Below are 19,967 nucleotides of genomic sequence, written 5' to 3'. Positions count from 1 at the left end.
CTCTGTCTCTGTTTTTGTCTCTCCTCTTTTCTTCTCTGTCTCTGTCTTTCCATCTCCCCATCTCCCCCCGCTCCCCTCTCTGTGTCTCTTTGTCCTTTGTCTCTCTCCTCTGTGTGTCTCTCTCTCCTTTCCTCTCTCTGTTTTTCTCTCTCTCTCCATCTCCCTGTCTCTCTGTCTTTGCCTCTCTTTCTCTCTCTCTCCCTCCTTTCCTCTCTCTCTGTTTTTGTCTGTCTGTCTGTGTCTGTCTGTCTGTCTGTCTCTCTCTCTTTCTCTCTCTCTCTCTCTCCCTCCATCTCCCCGTCTCTCTGCTTTTCTATCTCTCTGCCTATCTCTGTCTGTCTGTATCACTCTGTTTCTCTCTGTGTGTCTCTCTGTCTCTCTCCCTTTTCTCTCTCTCTTTTTTTCAGGGGTGTGCTGGAGCCAGATCATACCAGTTCGGAAGATTCATTGTTTAATTTGAAGTATAAATAAGTTATTCTTCAAAACCTGGCAAACACTACAAATCAGTGTTGGATTTCTTATTTTCTAAGACTTGAGAAAGGTGATAGAGAAGATATGAGTAATGTAAATTAAAACTTTAAAAAATTGTCATGTGTACACATTTTTTTCCTTTAAGGATAGTTGTTAAGCTTTACCAGCATACCCCTGTATCCATCTATTCATCTGTCTGTCTATATCTCTCTCTGTCTGATTATGTATTAACTATTTACCAAAAAGATTCATTATTCCCTCTCATACACATTCCATATTACAGCTCTCCCACACTCTGGAGACACAAATCTTTATGAGTTGCTATAATTCCTTCATGATTCCTTTAAAATCCACCAAAGCGGTGTCCAGGTTTTTAGTGATTAGCCTTTTTGAATTAGGCCAGTTCTTGGACAGCAGATACATAATCCATTGCCAGCTTCATACTTGGAACTTTTGCATCTTGGATAGAACTTAACATAGCTTATACTGTACTGGAAAAGACTTCAAGAATCTAACATCAGTCCCATAGTACAAGATCAGAAAGTTGGGGAATACTTTAGTGGTCCTCAAAAAAAAAAAAAAACCAGTGTATACCATAGACACATGGTGTATGTTTGTTTGGGCACATGTAGACAAAATGACTTCATTGTTAACTCCCCTCTATGTTAAAATTTCATTATCTGTTCCCTCATAAAAACTCATCATATTTGAGTTTTTGCTGCTTCTGTTTCTTTCAAAAAACTAACAGTATTAGAACTAGTAAGACTTGCTAAAACATTATCCTGATAGGGAATAATGAGTATTTTTTTTGTTTGCTTATGAGAAAGTGACTGACTTGATGGAGCTTTTTTAAGTGGAGCTGCCGTGGAATTCTCTGTGTCACAAATGGGCCCATTATTTGGGTTTCAGAACAGTTTTGTCATACTGTTGGCTAAATACCAGGAAGTAAGAGCCATAAAGTTGCTTTTTCCTTCAATACCTCTCTAAAAGGAAGCCCTAAAATGATTCCTACTGAGATGGTTTGAAGTTTGGGAAATAATTTTCATCCTGTATCTCAGAGAATCTAATAATCTCCACTTCCCAAAGTGTATGCTAGTTTTCATTGGAGAGATTCATCTGCCTTCCAGTCCCATTTTTGGGGGAATAGGAAAGGTAAATTATAATAACAAAAGTCTAAGTCCTGTTTAAATCTGTTGAATCTAACTCTGGCTCAGCCAAAAACCATGTGAGGTCATTGCCTCCTGTGGTTCCACAGATTTGGGAAGCTACTCTTAGTTTTGTCATAAAACATGCAGTTAGCCTTATTTCTAGCTTGATTAGTATCCCATTTCATCAGAGTCATCAGAAGCAAATGGTTAAGGAGAAATGAAGTGATTAGCATGAATCATGGGTAACAGAGGGTGTAAGGGCCTGACCTAATGGTAGCTTAATTTCTCATAATCAACATTTTTCCCTCCATGGATGGATAGAATTTCAACCATTTTCCATTACTCTTCTCATTCTTGGTAGAAAGAGAATGACTTCACTCTGTGTGGCAAAATTGTGAGTTTTGGGTTAATCTGATCAACAGCTGTTAGGCTCATCTTTCAGCAGCCAATTGGGGATTACACCCATTTGTGCCAAGTGATTCACATTATTGCAGAATTGGAAGGGGCCTCAGAAGCCATCTGGTCCAACTAATACCAGAATAAAAACCCTTTCTACAATATCCCTGACAAGTGGTCATTCAGCCTTAATACTTTTTATGAGAGGGAACTTACTGTTGTCTCAGACAGTCCATTTTCACTTTGGGACATTTCTCGTGGTTAAAAAGTTTTTTCCTTACATTGATTTTAAACATATCCCAGTGTAGCTTTAATCAGTCAATAAAATGCTATTAAGTACCAGCTTTGTGTCAGGCTCTAGAAATACAGTTACAAGAGTGAAGACAATTCTTGGTCTCAGAGCTCACACTTTAGTGAAGGGAATCTACATGTTTACATTTAAGTAAATGAAGGAAATAACATAAAATAAATATTGTGGCTTGTATGGGTGGGATGCAGGTGAGGTTTAGGCTAAGTCATGTAGAAAGCTATGGGCTTCAAGAGGCAAAAATAGGGAGGTAAAACATTGTAGATAGGGATGGCAGCTTGGAGTAAAGACAGAAATGGGATGTGGAATGTGCTCTATATAAGGAATAGCAAATAGTAAAGAAGGAATGTGACACTATTCAAAACATGGACACCAAAAAAAGGTCTGTACTGATGAATGGTAATCCTAATTCTTTTGTTTGTGTTTGTTTTTGCCTTTCTAAGTGTTTCTTAACCAGCACATTATATAGCTAGGTCCTGATTAACACAAAGAATGAATCCCCTGAAGTCTACACATTTGGAATTTTAATTATGTAAAATATGGTCATTGGTAAAATATGGTGATTGAAATATTCAGTATGAATTTGAATAATGCAACCACTTCAGAGGGATTCATTTGCATTAATTGGGGTCTACCTGAAAGGAAGGAAGGAAAAGAAAGAGGAAGGAAGAAAGGAAAAAAGAAAGGAAGGAAGAGAAAAAAAAAGAATGGGAGGAAGGAAGGAAGGAAAAAAGAGAGGAAGGAAGGCCCCAATAATCTTAGTATGTGTTTTATAGGGGTAAAACGCCTTTCTTTAGGGAATTTGGCATTCTTTAGCATAATTGTAGACAAAAAAGGGCTTGATGCCTTTCAGAAGGTAACAGTCCTCTTTAGTTGAAACATTAATTGATATCTGAGAGAGTGGTGGTGGTGAAGGAAGGTGTTGGGCCGTGTTTCACCATTTTTGTCTCATAACAGGTTCAGAAGAAGAGTCAAATCCTGTTTTGAAGGCTTTGAAAAGGAATGCTGATAGGAAAATGCCTTCCCAAAGCCTAGAGGACATTGCATCAGACACACCAAGTGAGGAACCAGCTTGCTGTGCTACTCATGCATCTTCTGAGCTTCCACATGCCCAAGTGCTAGGCTTTGTCCCAGCTGCATGGAGTTTCACATGCCGACCCCTAACTTAGGTTAAGGCAGGGTAGACTAACCTTCCCAGAAGGAACTAGCAAAATGACTTTCATGAAACTCATCCAAAGGTGGCTGGAGCTTTGCTTATAAAATAATAGCATGGGGATGGATGGCCTTCTAGAATCGTTTTTGTTTTCTTGAAAGGTATTCTAGGAACTTGGAATTTAAGCCTGAAAGAAGGGTCTCTTGTCTAGTCTGATTCCATCCACTTCCAAAGCAGCCTGAGGTTCAGACAGGGAAACAAGTCACATAGGTAAAAAAAAAAAAAAAAAAAAAAGTGAAATTTGAATCTATATCCCTGTGTGAATGCCTCTTTCCACTACTCACCATTGTCTCTTCAAGCATCCTAGTCTGATTACTTAATCACTACCAAATTAAATATTGAAATTAATTTTTTTTTATTTTTTTAAAATAATGGGGGCCCCTAAATGGCACAATAGAGTACCAGCCTTGGAGTCAAGAGGACCTAAGTTTAAATCTTGCCTCAGATACTTAACATTTAGTAGCTGTGTGACCCTGGGCAAGTCACTTAACTCTAATTGCCTCACCAAATAATGATGATAATGATGATGATATACGATATTTTTTCATTTTAAATTTTTCATATTTTACTTTGAGAAAACCAAGTCTTAGAAAAGTTATGATTTAAGTGATCCACAGGCCCAAACTGGCAGAATCTGGATTCAAATCTTAGGCTCTTGATTCCCCATCTTGAATTTTTCTCACTTGTACCACTCAATGCCATGTAGTTGTGGAGTGAGCGCGTGGTATGCGGCCTTTGTATTAGGTGCCATGCACTTGCTGCATAATATGGAGATGTAGAACCAACTCCTGGCTTTAGAGCCCTTGTTTCTAAGTTGCCCCTTCTTTTCCCTCCACCGCTATCCCAACAAGCTTATCTTGTGTCTTCTATCTGAACCTAAGTCTTGCTCATTCAAAGAATGATTAGCCATGCTCTTCCGGACAGCTTTAGATCACATTGCCACGAGCACATGCTCATTTGGCCAGTCCTTCAGGCAGCAATTATTTCTTGAGCACAATAATGTGCAGGGCTGTCCTGTATCCCTCGGACAACCTTGGGAAGCCTGACTGCCACTTTTGCTTAAATCTAAGAGTTTATGTTCACCATGCAAAGGGTCACTCCGGGGGGGAGAACCCTGCTGAATTCATCTAGTGTGTCATCCTGCCTGTCAGGACTAAAAGCGGTCTCTTCCCCCCCACACAGCTGCCTCCCTCTGCAGCATCACAGCTCCCTGAAACTCGCCTCCTGACTCAGATTTCAATGTCAGTCACCTAAAGAATCCTAGAAAGGATGTCAGAAGCTGTCTCACCCCATGTAGGAATCTCCCCCATGAGCTTTCCAACAGGTGGTCTCCGCCAGCGTTTCAGTGACTGGAGGCGGCTCATTTCTTTGGGGAAAGCTCTGAATTCTGGGGACTTGGGTGGTTCTCCCGCCCCCTCCCTTGATTGTTGGCCCGGGGGAGTATGCAAAGTCCAGGCTTGTTGTGGGATTCGCTAAAACTGCCTTTTATGGGGTGGCCATTTCCATTTTCCAGCCTTCAGGGATACTTAGGGTTAAACCCAAATGGTGTTCCCACCGGCTGGTGTCCCTGCGCTCTCCCTTCCCCACGCCGATCCCCCAGCCTGCCAAAATTCCTCTCAGCAGCTGGTCCCCAAGCGAGGTCCCTTTGCCCGCCTTCCGAGGCTTGCGGAAAGGATGATGCGTCCTCACAAATATTTGTCATGGGCCGTGGGTTTGGGAAGGTGTTAGTCACGACCAGCATTTTCTTTGTTCATTTCGACGGAGAGCGTTCCAGCCCTGCGCTTGCCGCTGCCGCCGGGCCGTCGCTTGCTCTGCATTAACCCCCTGACCCTCGGGACGCATTTTGCAGCATCGTCCTGATGTAAAACCGCATCAGCCCCGAAACGGGAGCCCCCGCCGCGGCTTCGGCTGAGGGGGGGAGTATTTGGGGGGAAGACATCTTGTCTGGTCCTATAGCCTGCCTTCCCCCTCCCCCCGCTCCGTCCTGAATCGTTTCTGCTAACTCCCGGGGGGCGGCCGATGCGCCGCCCCCCCGACCTGAGATGCGTGTCATTAACCGCCTGTTACTTTCTCCTGCACAGATCGAGGCAAAGTAGATTTTCTGCCAGAAGACTTAGTGCGTAGTGCTGAAGATGGTAAATATCTTCTCTGTCTCTGCATGCCTGAATTAGGCGCCGGGGTCCCTCCGACAGCAGCAGAGGGACCCGGGCTCGCTCGGGGCAGGTCCGGGAGCCTCCTTGCTGGCGCGGTGGGATCGGAGGGGGCTCTGGCTCTGTTGACTCCATGTGGGACTGGTCTTACTCCAAATATTTCTGATGTTGATTCCTTCGGGTTGGTGAGAAACTCTTAAGAATGAACGCCTCAACGGAGAAGGCTGGGGGCTTAAAAAAATAGGAAATTGTATTTTGAGATGCTTATTCTGATTTTTTTTCTTGGGCATATATTGAAAAGGAAAAGACTCTGGGGCCAGAGAGGGAGTTCTATTTGGGTGGGTCTCGTTCTGGGGGTGAATTCTTCATCTATTTGGCTGCTGCTGTGATGGGACTATGGAGGAGCAGGGCCTTGTCTTCTCATCTGTACAATGGGGCGAATAAGACTGGTTATCACCTCACAACAATGGGGATGTTGTGAGGAAAGCAAAATGTGATCTGCCGTTTTATTCCAGTCGCCTGGAGACCCTTCCGTAGCACAGCAGTGAAACCTAAGAGCCTCTTTCAAATAGAAGTTCTTAGCCTTTTTCTGTCACTGATTCCTTTGGCAGTCTGGTGAATTCTGTGGAACTTTTCTCAAAATGATGTTTAAAATACATAATTGAGGGAAATGCTAAATTTTAATTAGGCTTTAATTTACATAAAGATGTATTTTCCCTCTTGAGTCCCCTGAAACATATCTAGAAACCCTTTGTCCTGGGGGGTGGGGCGCATGGATCCCAAGTAAAGATGTTCTGCTTTAAAACATCAGCAATCTAGAAAGTTGACTAGTCTAAATATTGATACCGATTTTAGACTTGGAAAGAGGAGCTGATATAATTTGGTGCAGCTTCAAGATGATTTGAAAAACATTACCTCATCAGGGGTAGGGAAGAAGAAAAACCTGAAATGAATCTTAATTTTTTTTTTTTTCTTAAGGCTTGGAATTGTGGCTTTAGAATTTACAGACATGTTAATTATATTCACATAGAGGGTTCTTTGTTGTTGTTATTGTTGCTTGCTACAGTGTTGAGTTAAATTGTAGAGGGGAATGCTTTAAAAGTCTTGCCACATCAAAGCAAGAAGATTCATTTTTGAAAGCCCAATCCTATAAAACTTCAAAATATTAATGATTCCATTGATACAGGTATCCTTTTTCCTGATCCAAATGACAGACCAAATTTTACTAGTCACTCTAGTTCAATTTTCTCTGATATACCCCACCCAAAAAAGAAAGAGAAGAAAGCATCTGAAGTCTGACCTTACCGTGATGAGAATACTCTCCATCTCTGACATTTAGTTCTTTTTAAAGGCACTTGACTAATTCTTATTTTATCCTTAAAACAAGTAATAGCCATATACCTATTTTACAGGTGAGGAGGATATTGAAGTTCAGAAAGTCTGTGTGATATCCTCAGAATTAACAAAACTTTTTTTTACTGGAAAGGTTGGGACTTAAATTCAGGCTTCCTGAAAGCAGACTTTCTGCTGAATCATGCTGCTCCCCTTTATATTAAAACAAGTGGCTACTTATATCCATTTCTACTTGGTGGACATTTTATTATTTGTACTGATGATCTTTTTACAAGTTGTTAATTTTGCATATTTCTCCAAGGTCAGAAATGGTCTAAAATGTTCCATGAGGAATTATCCTGAGGAAGAGAAGACCACGAGCTCTGATAGAGTCCTTATTCTTGGTTATAGATGTTAAAGCTTAATCTTTTCTCTTTTCATGTGTTTTAAATTATTTCATTAAAATGTTATTCTCAATCTTGCTCTTCTGAGCAGATCAGAAAACAGATCAACAACAAGCTACAAATGAATACATGCCAGGAAGTGAGTAGCTGGATCCTAATAGCAAACACCTCAAAAGAGTAGAACCTTAGCACTGTATTAAGTGTCTAGCTCTATTAAAATAACTAACTCCATTAATAATGCTACGTGTTTGTTACTAAAATACCTGCAGCTCACAAAACTATTTCATTGTCAGAATCTGAATTACAAACATGAAAATGCTTTTTGGAGGACATTAGCTCATAATTTATCTTGAGAGTAGGACTTTTAAAGGGGAAAAAAATCTATTCGTGTTGAGTCTTGTTCACCTTTTCAGGAGTATATCTGATGGTCACTAAGTCCCGTTGGATAGAATGGCCTGGATGATCTGCTTACAGTTAGGTGATCCCAGAATATTAGAGCTGGAAGAGACCTTAAAATGTATAATATTAGAATATAGACTTTTCCTAGAATCGGCTTCTTAACCCATTTTGTGTCATGGACCTCTTTTTTAGTCTGATGCCCTTTAATGAAAATATTTTAAAAAACTAAATTCAGAAGGCTTTCTGAAATATGTCCACATACTATGGACCCCAGGTTAAGAATCCCTGATGTATCCTGATGATCCCTTAAAAACAGAATTTTAGAACAATGGAAGATACCTTAGAAATCACATAAAAGCCCAGGCTCCTTTACAGATGAGAAAACTGAGGTGAGATGGCCATCTCACCATCACTTAACTAATTATTGGCAGAGCCAGGATGGAAATCCAAAATTCCTGACACCTGGTACAACCATTTTTCAATAAGGGCTGTCAGCTGTAGATTTCTTGTACTTTTGCCTCAGTCTGTAGTATGAACAAATTGATCCTTTTTGTATGTGTCTAAGAAGAATTAGATAATTTTTCAATTCATATGTAAGTATATATGTGTGTGTGTGTATGTGTGTGTATGTATGTATGTGTATGAATTTATGTTCATAGTCATCTATAGGGATCCATATATTGTGCATAATTCTAACTAGTTGTTCCCATTTGGCTTTGGGTACTTTGGAATCAAAAAAATGTTAAATTTGAATTAATGTAAACTGATATCTAAAGCACTAATACTGTGATAGACAGAAAGTGCTGAATTTGGAAATTAGGAGACCTGTATTTGAATCTCAACTCTTCTAGTTCCTCCCTGTAATCTTCCAGGCCTTGGCTTCTCATCTGTAAAATAAGGAGTTGAATCTTTGAGGTACTTTCCAGCTCTAACTGTTATCTCAGGAGAATAAACAAATGCTATGGCTAATGTCTTCCAGGGGTTAATGTTCACCAACCAACTAGCAAGTACTTATTGAGAACCATGAATGATAGTTCAGTTTTATTTAGACATTTAGCACTTTTCAAAATTCTTTTCCCACAATCACCCTATGAGACAGGCACTTGTGGAAAAAAAATAGTATTACCCCCATCTTAAAGAAAGATGAAGAGATGAAAGCTCAGAAAGGCAAATAAGGTTTGTCCAGCATCTTGTAAATGGCAGAGCCAAGACTAAGACACAAATCTTTTGATTTCCTCCTTACCATACCACTTACAAAAAAGAAAAAAAACAAATGCTCTAATTACTATAGTGGCTCAACAAACTAATCATAAAGTTAAGTTTAAATGAGACTATCTTATTATGGAAACTTTAACTTTTCCCCAGCACATAGGATAGTATTCTACATACATGTTTAAGGCAGCTGATAACTGTTCCTAGATTTGGATTTGACATCTCAAGGCAAGCACTGACTATTCATTTAAGCCATTCTTGATGAGATGTCACTTGTAGCCTACAATTTGAAATCAATCCAAGTTGAAGGTTCTCTGATTTTCTCTGATTGATATCATTATGTAACAAAAAACTTGAACAGGAAAAAAAAAAAAAAAGGGAAATTTCTTGTAGGACTGAACTCCTGTAGGGACTCTGTCATCTGCTGTAGTGGGAGAAACAGCCTTCAGCTTGCAGATGTTTGACTTTTCCAATTGTCTTTAAAGTGTCTGTGATAAGGCATTTTATTTCCTCTTTTTGGCTCTTGCCCCAGATTGGTCTGGAAAGGGAAATAATGGGCATCCCCCATTATTATTACCTAATTGACTGAACATTTAGAGAAAGCAGAGACTGGGTCATGTGTGATCCAAATTCCTGTGCTTTTCTCTAAATGAAAAAATGTTTGTTTGCCTTTTGTGCTCAAGACCAAAATGACATCACTGTGTCAAGGTTAATGTTCAGTGTGTCCAGCTGTAGCTGATCACACCAGTAGGAGCTCAGAAGGTTCTGCTCCAGGCCAGGCACAAACAGGCTCCCAGAAAGAAGGTCTAGGCCCTGGCTCACAAATTGCTTCTAACACAAGCTGTATATTCAATAGCCACTCCTTTACTCTATTTAAGCCAATGGATGTATTTTTCTTCACAAGATTCAACCTTTTGAGCCTGTGTAAAAAAAATGGGTCAACTAGGATAAAATTGCAGTATTTAAATTCTAAGCAAGAATAAATAATCCAGATGGGTTTACATGACCCTTTATGGTCACACAAGCACTTTATCTATATTAACTTATTTGAATTTGGCGGCATTCTTGTGAAATAGGTAGTTAGTACAGGGTATTATCCTACTTGGGCTGAGCTGAATCCCCAGGGAAGTTTGCCCAAAGATCACATGGTTGGGAAGGATAAGAACTGATGCTTGAACCCAGGACTTTGACTCCCAAGACTTGGGAGTCAAAGTGCTTTTTTTTTTTTTTCTTAATGTGTAAGAAATAGAAATAAACCTGGTTCAGAAACTTATTTTAGACCAAATGATAGATAAATATGAGTTCTTAGGACATCCATGGAACTATTTTTTTTTTTATTTCATGGAGTCTAAATTTATGTGGAAGTCAGTAAACTTCCAATGAGACTTATGTAAAAGTGGAATTTACTAAAGTAGGTACCATGCCAGGGTAACAATAAATGAAACACTCATGTAAGTGATGCTACCTTTCATCATAGAAGATCAGAGATAAGAAGGGATCCCAGAGACCAGTTAATCCAGCCTTGCATCTCTCCTAATTTTCTTATCTACTAGTTATATCTCTGTATCCCTGCAGTTAGAAGGTACCTTCTAGAATAATAATAATGTCTGGTTGAAATTACTTTTAAAATCATTTTTTAGTTTGTCCCTTATTATATATTGTTCAGGAGTACATTATTAAGAATTGGGGTTCAGTTTGAGCATATTTTGTGTCATTGCCATGAAAAGCAATCCAATTCTTATTTGACAATTTTATTTTTATTTTTTACAAGGCAATTGGGGTTAAGTGACTTGTCCAGGGTCATACAGCTAGTGTTAAATGTCTGAATTCATATTTGAACTCAGGTCCTCTTGACTTCAGACCAATGCTCTATCCACTGTACTATCTAGCTGCTTCCCCCACTCCCATTTGACAATTATAAATTTATGTCATGAGATTGTAAATTTAGAGCTAAAATGGCTTTTAGAGAGTCTTTTCATTTTATAAAAGAGGCAAAGGCCCAGAGAGAGTAACCTGCAGGTAGGAAGTAGCAAGAATGTGAATCTGAACACAGCTCCTTTCACACCAAATTCAGCATTTTTCTATGAAAAGCTATATGCTGGTCATTTAAATGATATAGTTTATGGTGGTAGAAGATTTAAAGTAAGAAAAGAAGAGTCTGTCATTTTTACATGTAATCTTTTTAATGTAGGAATGGAACATATCTATAAAGTACCTTAGAATCCAATCTAGGAATATCTAGGCAACATTTTCAGGTTCAGGGTTTTCTCACTAGACTGTTTGGACCCACTTACTTGACCTTGGGTACTTTCCCACAAATTTTGGCACAGTAACACATAACACAGAGACTTTGATTCTTTGGAGAGGAAAAAAAAGTTTTTAAAATTCACCCTTTTTTGTGCTTGTGAGTAAACCATTGTCAGAAACTAGCTTTCACGTTTTGAACTACAAAAGAACAATGATTTCTCCACTTCTATCTTTTACTGAGAGGCTATGGGGATTAAGGAAAAAGCACTGGGCCCAGAGTTAAAAAACCTATGTTCTAATCCAACATCAGACTATTAAAAACTGTATGGCCCTGGACAAGTCAATTAAGTTCTCTGTCTCATTTCAGCTGTAAAATGAATCTCATCCTTCTAGGACTTAATTCATAGGGCTCTTTTGAGGATCAAAGGAAATAATATATATGTAAAGGGCTTTGGGAATTTGAAAATGATGTAAAGTGCTTTGTGAACTTGAAAATGCTACATATGCATATGATAGCTATTACTTATGTGAACCCTAAACTTGATCTCAAGAATTGCTTTAAGAAAAAAAAAATCTTATTTCCTTATCAATTATAGTCAGGCCAGTTTCCCAGACTGCCTTGGTAAGCACAGAATGATGAGAAGCTGTCATTCATCCAGCTTTTCTTTGTTCAATCTCTGAGATTTTCTTGATTAGCATATCTTAAGACAATTCTGAGACCAGGTTAATTCCACTTGGCTCTTCCTAGAGCCTTTCTTGACCTTTCCTCCCCTTACTCTAGATCCTGCCTCCTCTTCCTTAAGACTATAAAAAGTTGTGTCCCACAAAAAGCAAATTGCTCATTCAGTATGACTGCCTTGCCTAACTCGTGTGCTACTCCCGTAAAATAAAATAGCAAACCTTTGTGATAGATGCCTATGACGTAAATTTATTATGTCCATTGAACAATTATAATTTCCCAAATTAATTTCATATTGCCACTTCTGGTACCTTTATTAGCACTCTGTGACTGTATTCCTTAAAGAATATCACTATATTTTTGTTTAAATTCTTAGACATTTAAGAGCAAGAGTACTTTCAAGACTGAATTGTGTTAGAAGATTCAGACAATTCAAATGAAATAGTTTCTCTGCCTGCAGCATGTTTGAAATGTATAATTGTATCTCAGGGAGGTGAACTAATTACCAATTCTAAAACAAAAGGGAGCCTGCTGATGGAAACACTAATTAAAAACCAATTTACATTGAAAAACTCTAATATAATTCAGATCCAGTTCCAGAAATGTTGACCTGGCAGAGATTTTGGAGTTTATCTTGTTCAAACTTCTAAAATTTTAAGTGGAAAGCTAATCAGAGAAAGTGACTTGCCCAAAGTCACCCAACCAATAACTGGCAGAGCTCCATTAACCCATATTCCCTGACTCAAAGTCCAGTGGTCTTTGCATTCATTATTTTATACTAGTTTTCAGTTTGGATTTGGTTCAGCTCCTTGTTAGATATCTCTATCTAATTTGTCAACACAGCATGTATCTTCATCATGTTTCTGCATGTGGACCTCTGTTCCTTTAGTCTCTAAGAAAATAAATCTTTCTTCATTGAAATGTTTGATTTTTAACTTGAGTGAAATGTTGCTGCCTAACAGTGGTAAGAATATTTTGAAAACAGACCTGCTGCTCTTTAGTTTCCACAGTGCCTTCACATCCCGATAACCAATTTCCACATCCCGAAAAACTCAAAAGGATGAGCAAGTCTGTTCCAGCATTCCTCCAAGATGAGGCAAGTCCACATTTTTAAATATAAGAAAAATGACATTTAACAGATGAGTTTCTCCTTCTGTGGTTGTAACCGTGCTTTGTAACACCACAGATGGAAGTGGTCATTGTTACTGTTATTGGTCTGTGTTTTTCTGATCCATAGAAAGTATCTCATGTTCAGGAGAGAGGAAAACTGACTCATTTGATTATCAACAGCTCATTTGTCATGTGGAGTCCCACATGGCCCACAGAGGTTTCCTTACTCCCCTGAGTGGCAAGAAAATAGCGGTTCTGAGAAGCATTTGTCATAGGGGCACAGAAAGGATAAATATTGTTCTCTGTACTTGGGAATTGCTCCGGAGACATTTGGCTTGGGCATTTCATCCATGTTGTTAATGAAAGTATTAGTTTACTAAAACAAGTAAATATGCTGGGGTTAAAATATGTTCATTGATTTTTAAGGGGGTAATTTAAGTATTGCTGAGTGCCTTCAAGCTGTTTAAACCCCATTTGCTTCTGGTCCTGTTAGATTGCTGAAAATTTCCCATTCCTAGCTTTGAAAAAGTATAGAGATGTGTTGTTTGTTTGTTTTTGTGTTAAATCTTAATCCTCAATAACAAACATGCTGAGCTCTCACCACTAAAAGTTTGGAACAGACTCGGAACTGTGCCTTTATCATCTACAGGGGTTAAAAGGCAAATTCTTTTCCTACCTCCAGTTATCCCCTCAACATCCACCTTCTCAGTTTAGTAAATATTAAGTACCTTCCACAGGGCCAGGCACTTGGCTGAGCCCTGGGGATACAAAAAGAGGTAAAAAACACAGCCCCTGTCCTCAAAGAGTTTACAGTCTAAGAGGGAGAGACAATAGGCCAACAAATATATACAAAGCATGGAATGCTTTTGTGATTACTTTTCATCTGAAGGGGGATTATCCAAGAACTGACCAAAATAGAATGAACAAGAATATATATATATATATATGTAAAATTTCTTTGTTATATATATATGTAAAATTTCTTTGTTATTTCCCATCTAATGTTCCAATTTTCAGACGACATAGCACCTTTTTTTCAGGGCTGTTCAGGCAGAAATGAGTCAGAGCTTCCCACCAGGCTGGGCCTATGCTAAATTCTGGGACATTCAGTGTTACGAATCTTCCCTGCTGGTGATATTTACCCACCTTCATTGTGTGCTTTATCCCCCTTCCTCCCATCATCTACTTTTCATGTGGTACCCTTTGGTCTTTTACCTATTTTCATCAAAACCTACCAAGAAAGGTCCTGTTTTACACCTTAGTATGAAATTAAGCCATTATGTTCCTTCTCTGAGATGTATTTGAATTTTATCCCTCATTAAGAGCTTCATCTCCTATTAATGAAGTTCTAGCAAAAGGACTTGAGCTGAAGACCTCAGATACCTAACACTTATACTTGTTGTGACCCTGGCAAGTCACTTAACCCCAACTAATCCCTTTCTCCCCTAAAAAGTTGATGTTTCTTCTCAAATCTTAGAGTCTCAGCTAAGGTCTCACTAGTAGCTTTTCCCTCTAAGATTACCTCTAACATAGCCTGTATATATTCATTTTGCACAAAGCTCTCTGACTGTTGTCTCTCTTCATCCACTCCTGCCTTAGTAGAAAGGAAAAAAATAAATACTTAAATCCAATATGAAATGCAGAGGAAATATAAAACTTAAGAAGATTTTTAACAATTGGAAAGAGATACCTTACTCATGATTGGATAGAATAATATTGAAGGTATTCCCCAAGGTAATTTACACATTTAAGACCATACCAGTTAAATCCCGATGGAGTATTTTGTAGATGTGGGTAAAATGACAGTATAATTTGTATGGAAAAAAAGATAGACAAGAATACTAAAGAGCCTATTGCAGTGGTGGTGGTGGGTGGCAGAGTGAGGATAGAAGGGAGGCAGACTGATACACTTTAAAATTTATTATATAATGACAACTGTTAAAATTGCCTACTGGTTGGCTAAAAATAGACAAACTAATGGAAGAGACAAAAAAATTCCAAAAATAAAACATGTAATACAAAATTAATATATGCTGAACTAATAAAATTTAGGGGAAAGGAAGAAAAAAATAACTAATGCTATTAGGAACATTGAGTAACAATTCTAGAAAAAAACTGTAGATCTATGATTCATAAATTACATTATTCCAAATACCATACAGACTAATAAATGTTTTTGTATATGCATTTGCATATGGTAAAATAAAAATAGGAGTATTTTCTATTTAAGAGATACTAAGAAGTATCTCTTAAATGGAGAGAGAAAAACCATTTGACTTTCTTAATTCTACAAATATATATTAGGGACAAGTTATTTGGTTCAATTATGTAAAAATAATAAATATGCACAATAAAAATCAGAAGTAAATGAAAAGCAACAGTGAGAAAAACTATTCCCAATAAATATTATTGGTTAAAGCTGGATTTTTTGAAATGATCAGAAACTCACTTTGCAGTAGACAAATGGCCAAAGGGTAGAATCATATATGATTTTGAAAAATGTTTAGCATATTGTAGAATACCTATGACGCGCTATGAGAACAGATTTCAGCATGCATTGAATTAACCAAATAAAAGTTATCAAACAAATGCAGCCGTGAATCATGAAACATCATAGTCTCAGAAGAATCATTATTACAGGTAGGTAACCCTAAGAGCAGATATGTGGACAGATGCCCCATGGGTTTAAGAACAATGATAACTTGCACATGGGATAATAATAGATAAAACATCATTGAGGATGTATAGGATGAGTGACCAAGGTGAGGCTGGAGTTAAGAATAACAGAGGTCTGCACTAGCCTTAAATGAATCAGAAGAAGGCCTCTGGTCTATCAGGTGAATCTTTGAGAACTTAGAATAAAAGTGGAAGAGATTTGCAGATGAAGAAAAGACCCGGATAGCTTGTGATTTGTACCAGTATAAGCAGTACATCACTGGTGAGGTCATATCCATGAAAGTATTAAATAGTATTAAATAAAAAGGAAGTTGTATCATTTCACATTACAGCACATATATAAGGCTGTTATTGGGGGAAATGAAAGTGAAATAGGATCATTTCTGCTCACTCCTTCTTCCCACTCCCCACCCCCAGCCCTGGACCAGTTTAAAGAACCGTGGGGGAAAAAAGACAGGTTTTTTTGTGGCACTTTTATATAGAATTGTCTGAGAATTGGTTTCAGAGCATTGACCCTGATTGGCATGGCATGAATCTGTTGGCATGAACTAACTACTTTCTCTAGGAAGGTATTTAATGGATCATTCTCCCCAGCTCACTTTTAGTTACCTAATTGCCTCTTAAATTCCTCTTTCAACCAGTTTAACCAGAAAAATCATAGGCCGTTTGAGCCAGAATGAACCTTAGAGATGCAGCTAACCTAAAAATCTCCTTTTACTAATGAGACATAGTTAAGGGAAATGAATTGCTTTTAAATCTCACAGCAAGATAATAGAGTCAAACTGGAACCTCTTAGTCTCTTACAGGACAGTGTGCTTCCCAATATTCTGTGCTATCAAAGAAGGGTGTAATACTCTAAAAAGTTGTATGCAGAAATCCAGTGGGGACTAGTGACAGTAGACTTGGAGTCAAGAAATCATTTAACCTCTCTGAATCAACCTCAGATTATTTATTTTTATTGAAGGCACTAGATTCTATGGCTTCCAGGGTCCTGTTCAACTCAAATTTGCCAAAACACATATCCATTTAAATGATTATAATTCATGAATTTTAGACATGTACTGAAATTCAGTTTCTTTGCCTTTATATCCCCAGTATTTTCCCCTATAAATTTCATGACTCAAATTCTCAGTCTCTGGAGAGATATTTTAAATTAACACAAAAATATTGATTTGATGCTTTAAAACAGACATGTACCATCTCATATAAGTTAAATGTGTTTATTAATACTTTTTTGAATTTTAAATATATTGGGTGTATTATATATAAGCATAATAATATTCACAATAATGATAATTCACAAGATTTTTAAAAAGAAAATGGGATTAGCCTAGAATAGAAATAGGTTTTTTTCCCCCCAGCCTAAACACAAGTAAATTATTTGATCTCTAAGTTAAGAAAATGTTAATAATGAAAGAAATAAAACAAAATATTTCTATCTTGACCACGACCCTTGAATCCTCTCATTTGGAATAAAGTTAATTAATATCCTACATTTAAAACAGAAGCCCCAGGGGCAGGTAGGGTGGTACAGTGGATAGAGCACCAGTCCTGAAGTCAGGAGGACCTGAGTTCAAATCTGGCCTTAGACACTGTTAACATTTCCTAGCTGTGTGACCCTGGGCAAGTTGCTTCATCTCAATTGGCTTAGCAAATAAATAAATAATGAAAATAAAAAATAAAACAAAAGCCCTGGGTGGGACTTAGCATCTTAAAGCTGAAGAACAGGGATCTAGCATATTGGAGAGGCTATCCCCAGGTATTTCAGTAACTCAAACTTCCTCCTCTTGGCAAACAGTGTTTAGAGTGAGTTTCCAGGGTATTTAGGACACGCCACAGAGTAGTGGGATTCCAAGAATTAAGACTTTCCCTATCCACTCTTCCACATAGATTCTTCCGTGGCCCTAAATAACTTCTGCATTGTGTGATGTCTTGTAGAGTGATGACAGAGAGACCGATACCGCATCAGAAAGCAGTTACCAGCTTGGCAGACACAAGAAGAGCTCGAGCTCTTTAACCAATCTTAGCAGCTCCTCTGGCATGACATCATTGTCTTCTGTATGTAAACAAAGGCTCAGTTCTAATGGCCCCTGCTTTCTTGCTTTGCCATTTCCCTGCTCTCTCTAAAACGGTGCTTTTTTTTTTTATTTTTATGTATTTATTTTTGCTATTTCCTTAACCCTAAGCACCAGAATACCTTTCTATTTGGCAACTGGCTTCTATCTAACCAGCTAAAATTGTTTTCTTGATTGCACATCAGCTCCAAAAAAAAATAACTCCATTAAATGTTTGTGTGAATCTCAAAACATGACTTCGGATGGCCAACAATATTAATAACTAATATTTCCTGTATGATGCTTGACAAAGTCACAGAAGCATCCTTCATAGTCAATGTGGATAGATACGTGTGTGTGTTACTGTTGCCTACTTGGCTGGTCACAGGGTTGGGAGGTATTTTATCAGAGTTGTTGATAAAGATCTATGAATGGCTCCATATTGATCAGATAGCCAGCATTTAGATTTTTTAAAAGTCTCATGGGTCTCTTTTGCCATCTGGTCTATTTCAGACTCCCTTCTCTGAATAATGTCTTTAAATTGAAGACAAAAACAAACCAAAAAAAAAAAAATGCATAGATTTACAAAGGAAACTAAAAGTTAGTGAAGATAAAGATTTAATTTTTTTTTTCATTCAAAGTTTGTAGACCTCCTGAAGTCCCTGGACTCTTGAGGATTGGGCATTTTGAACCCCAAACCTTGGAGCACTTGGATGGAGATTAAAGATGATGGCTTGGCAGTGAGATAGAAATGTTTATCACTAGATGGCATTATGACCTTTTCTTTTAATTTTGGTAATCTCTGTGTGTATACATGTATATTTGTGTAACCCTCTCTTTAAACACTCAATATTTAAAAATCCAGAACTATGGAAAAGAAATTCTGGGGTTATTCATTCTTCCATAGGATTCTAATCAACATATTACAGTTAGGAGATTCATTTCAATGCAGAAAATATTTTATAAATGCTCACCTTGTACCAGCACTATGCTAGGTCTTTAGGAACCAAAGAGAAAATTCAATACTACCTTCAAGGATCTACAATTCAGTAGGAATTGGGGAAGAAAAAAATGGAACAGAAGAGGTGAAAATTTGAATGATAATAAACTGATTGTTTTGCCTAAAGTGAAGTACATGATGCTAGGAATTATGAAATGTTTAGGTATCCCATTCAATTGTGCTTACACTCTGATTGACCTTGGACTTAATGAATCTTATTTTTGTTGACCCTGTTCCTTTTGAATCCCTATCAACATCAATCTGTTTGCTTACCTATTATGCAATTTTTAAACTCCTTCCATCATTTATCCATTATTTATTATCATTCCTTCCTGGACTTTCAGAGTATAAGCTCAGTAAGCAATTTTTCAGAGTTAATGACTTGCTAACATGGTGAAATTCCTTCCCAGCAGCTGAGAAATTTGATATAAGAACTTAGGTCACTATGGTCTGTGTCTGGTATATCTTGTATATTATCTCTTTGGCCATTAAAAAACCCAAAAGAGTAGCCCTAAAAATAGGCTACTTATAACCACATGATTTTTTAAGTTTGCTTTCAAATGAGCCAATCTGTAAATCATTGTGTCTTTTTAAACACCATGTTAAATTCATCAAAATGCATCAGAAATGCTAACTATTATTTCTTTGTGCTTCATGTTTCATTTGCTGAGTCAAAATCTTTCCAACTAGATTAAAATACATTATCTTGCCTACTGATGTGTATTATACCAATAAGGGTTATTTCTAAAATCCTTTTACATACTCAAAAGCTAAATTCATGAAAATCTCATTTCTGGTACCTTCAGGTGAGTGGAAGTGCGATGAGTGTTTACAGTGGAGACTTTGGCAATCTGGAAATTAAAGGAAGTATTCAGTTTGCCATTGATTATGTGGATACATTGATGGAGTTCCATGTTTTTGTGGCCCAATGCAAGGACTTAGCAGCAGCTGATGTTAAAAAACAGCGTTCTGATCCGTAAGTAAATTTTGAAGTTTCCTGTATTCCTTCAAGTTTAACACCATATTCAAGCAGGAAATAGGGAGAAATGATAGTGGCAGTATTTGCATTTTAAAATTATCTTCTTGGGAGCTAACTCCAAGAAAAAAGTTTGAAGAAGACAGTTTATAAATTTATTTTGGACTGAACTCCCTAATCCAAACCAAAATTT

General features: G+C 37.7%; 1 protein-coding gene across 1 annotated transcript in view; it reads left to right on the top strand.

Annotated features, from left to right (window-relative positions):
- Positions 1 to 19,967, top strand: part of SYTL2 (synaptotagmin like 2) — a 151,104-nt gene that overhangs the window by 113,898 nt on the left and 17,239 nt on the right. Inside the window, 6 exon segments of the mRNA XM_051987261.1 lie at positions 3,280 to 3,381; positions 5,617 to 5,670; positions 7,513 to 7,560; positions 12,960 to 13,054; positions 17,683 to 17,802; positions 19,605 to 19,774. Of these exon segments, the coding sequence (XP_051843221.1) occupies positions 3,280 to 3,381; positions 5,617 to 5,670; positions 7,513 to 7,560; positions 12,960 to 13,054; positions 17,683 to 17,802; positions 19,605 to 19,774 (589 nt within the window).

This window comes from Antechinus flavipes, chromosome 3 (assembly GCF_016432865.1).
Source record: "Antechinus flavipes isolate AdamAnt ecotype Samford, QLD, Australia chromosome 3, AdamAnt_v2, whole genome shotgun sequence".
NCBI lineage: Eukaryota > Metazoa > Chordata > Mammalia > Dasyuromorphia > Dasyuridae > Antechinus > Antechinus flavipes.
The sequence above is the reverse complement of the archived record's forward strand: the minus strand, read 5'-3'. Positions and strand labels throughout refer to the sequence as shown.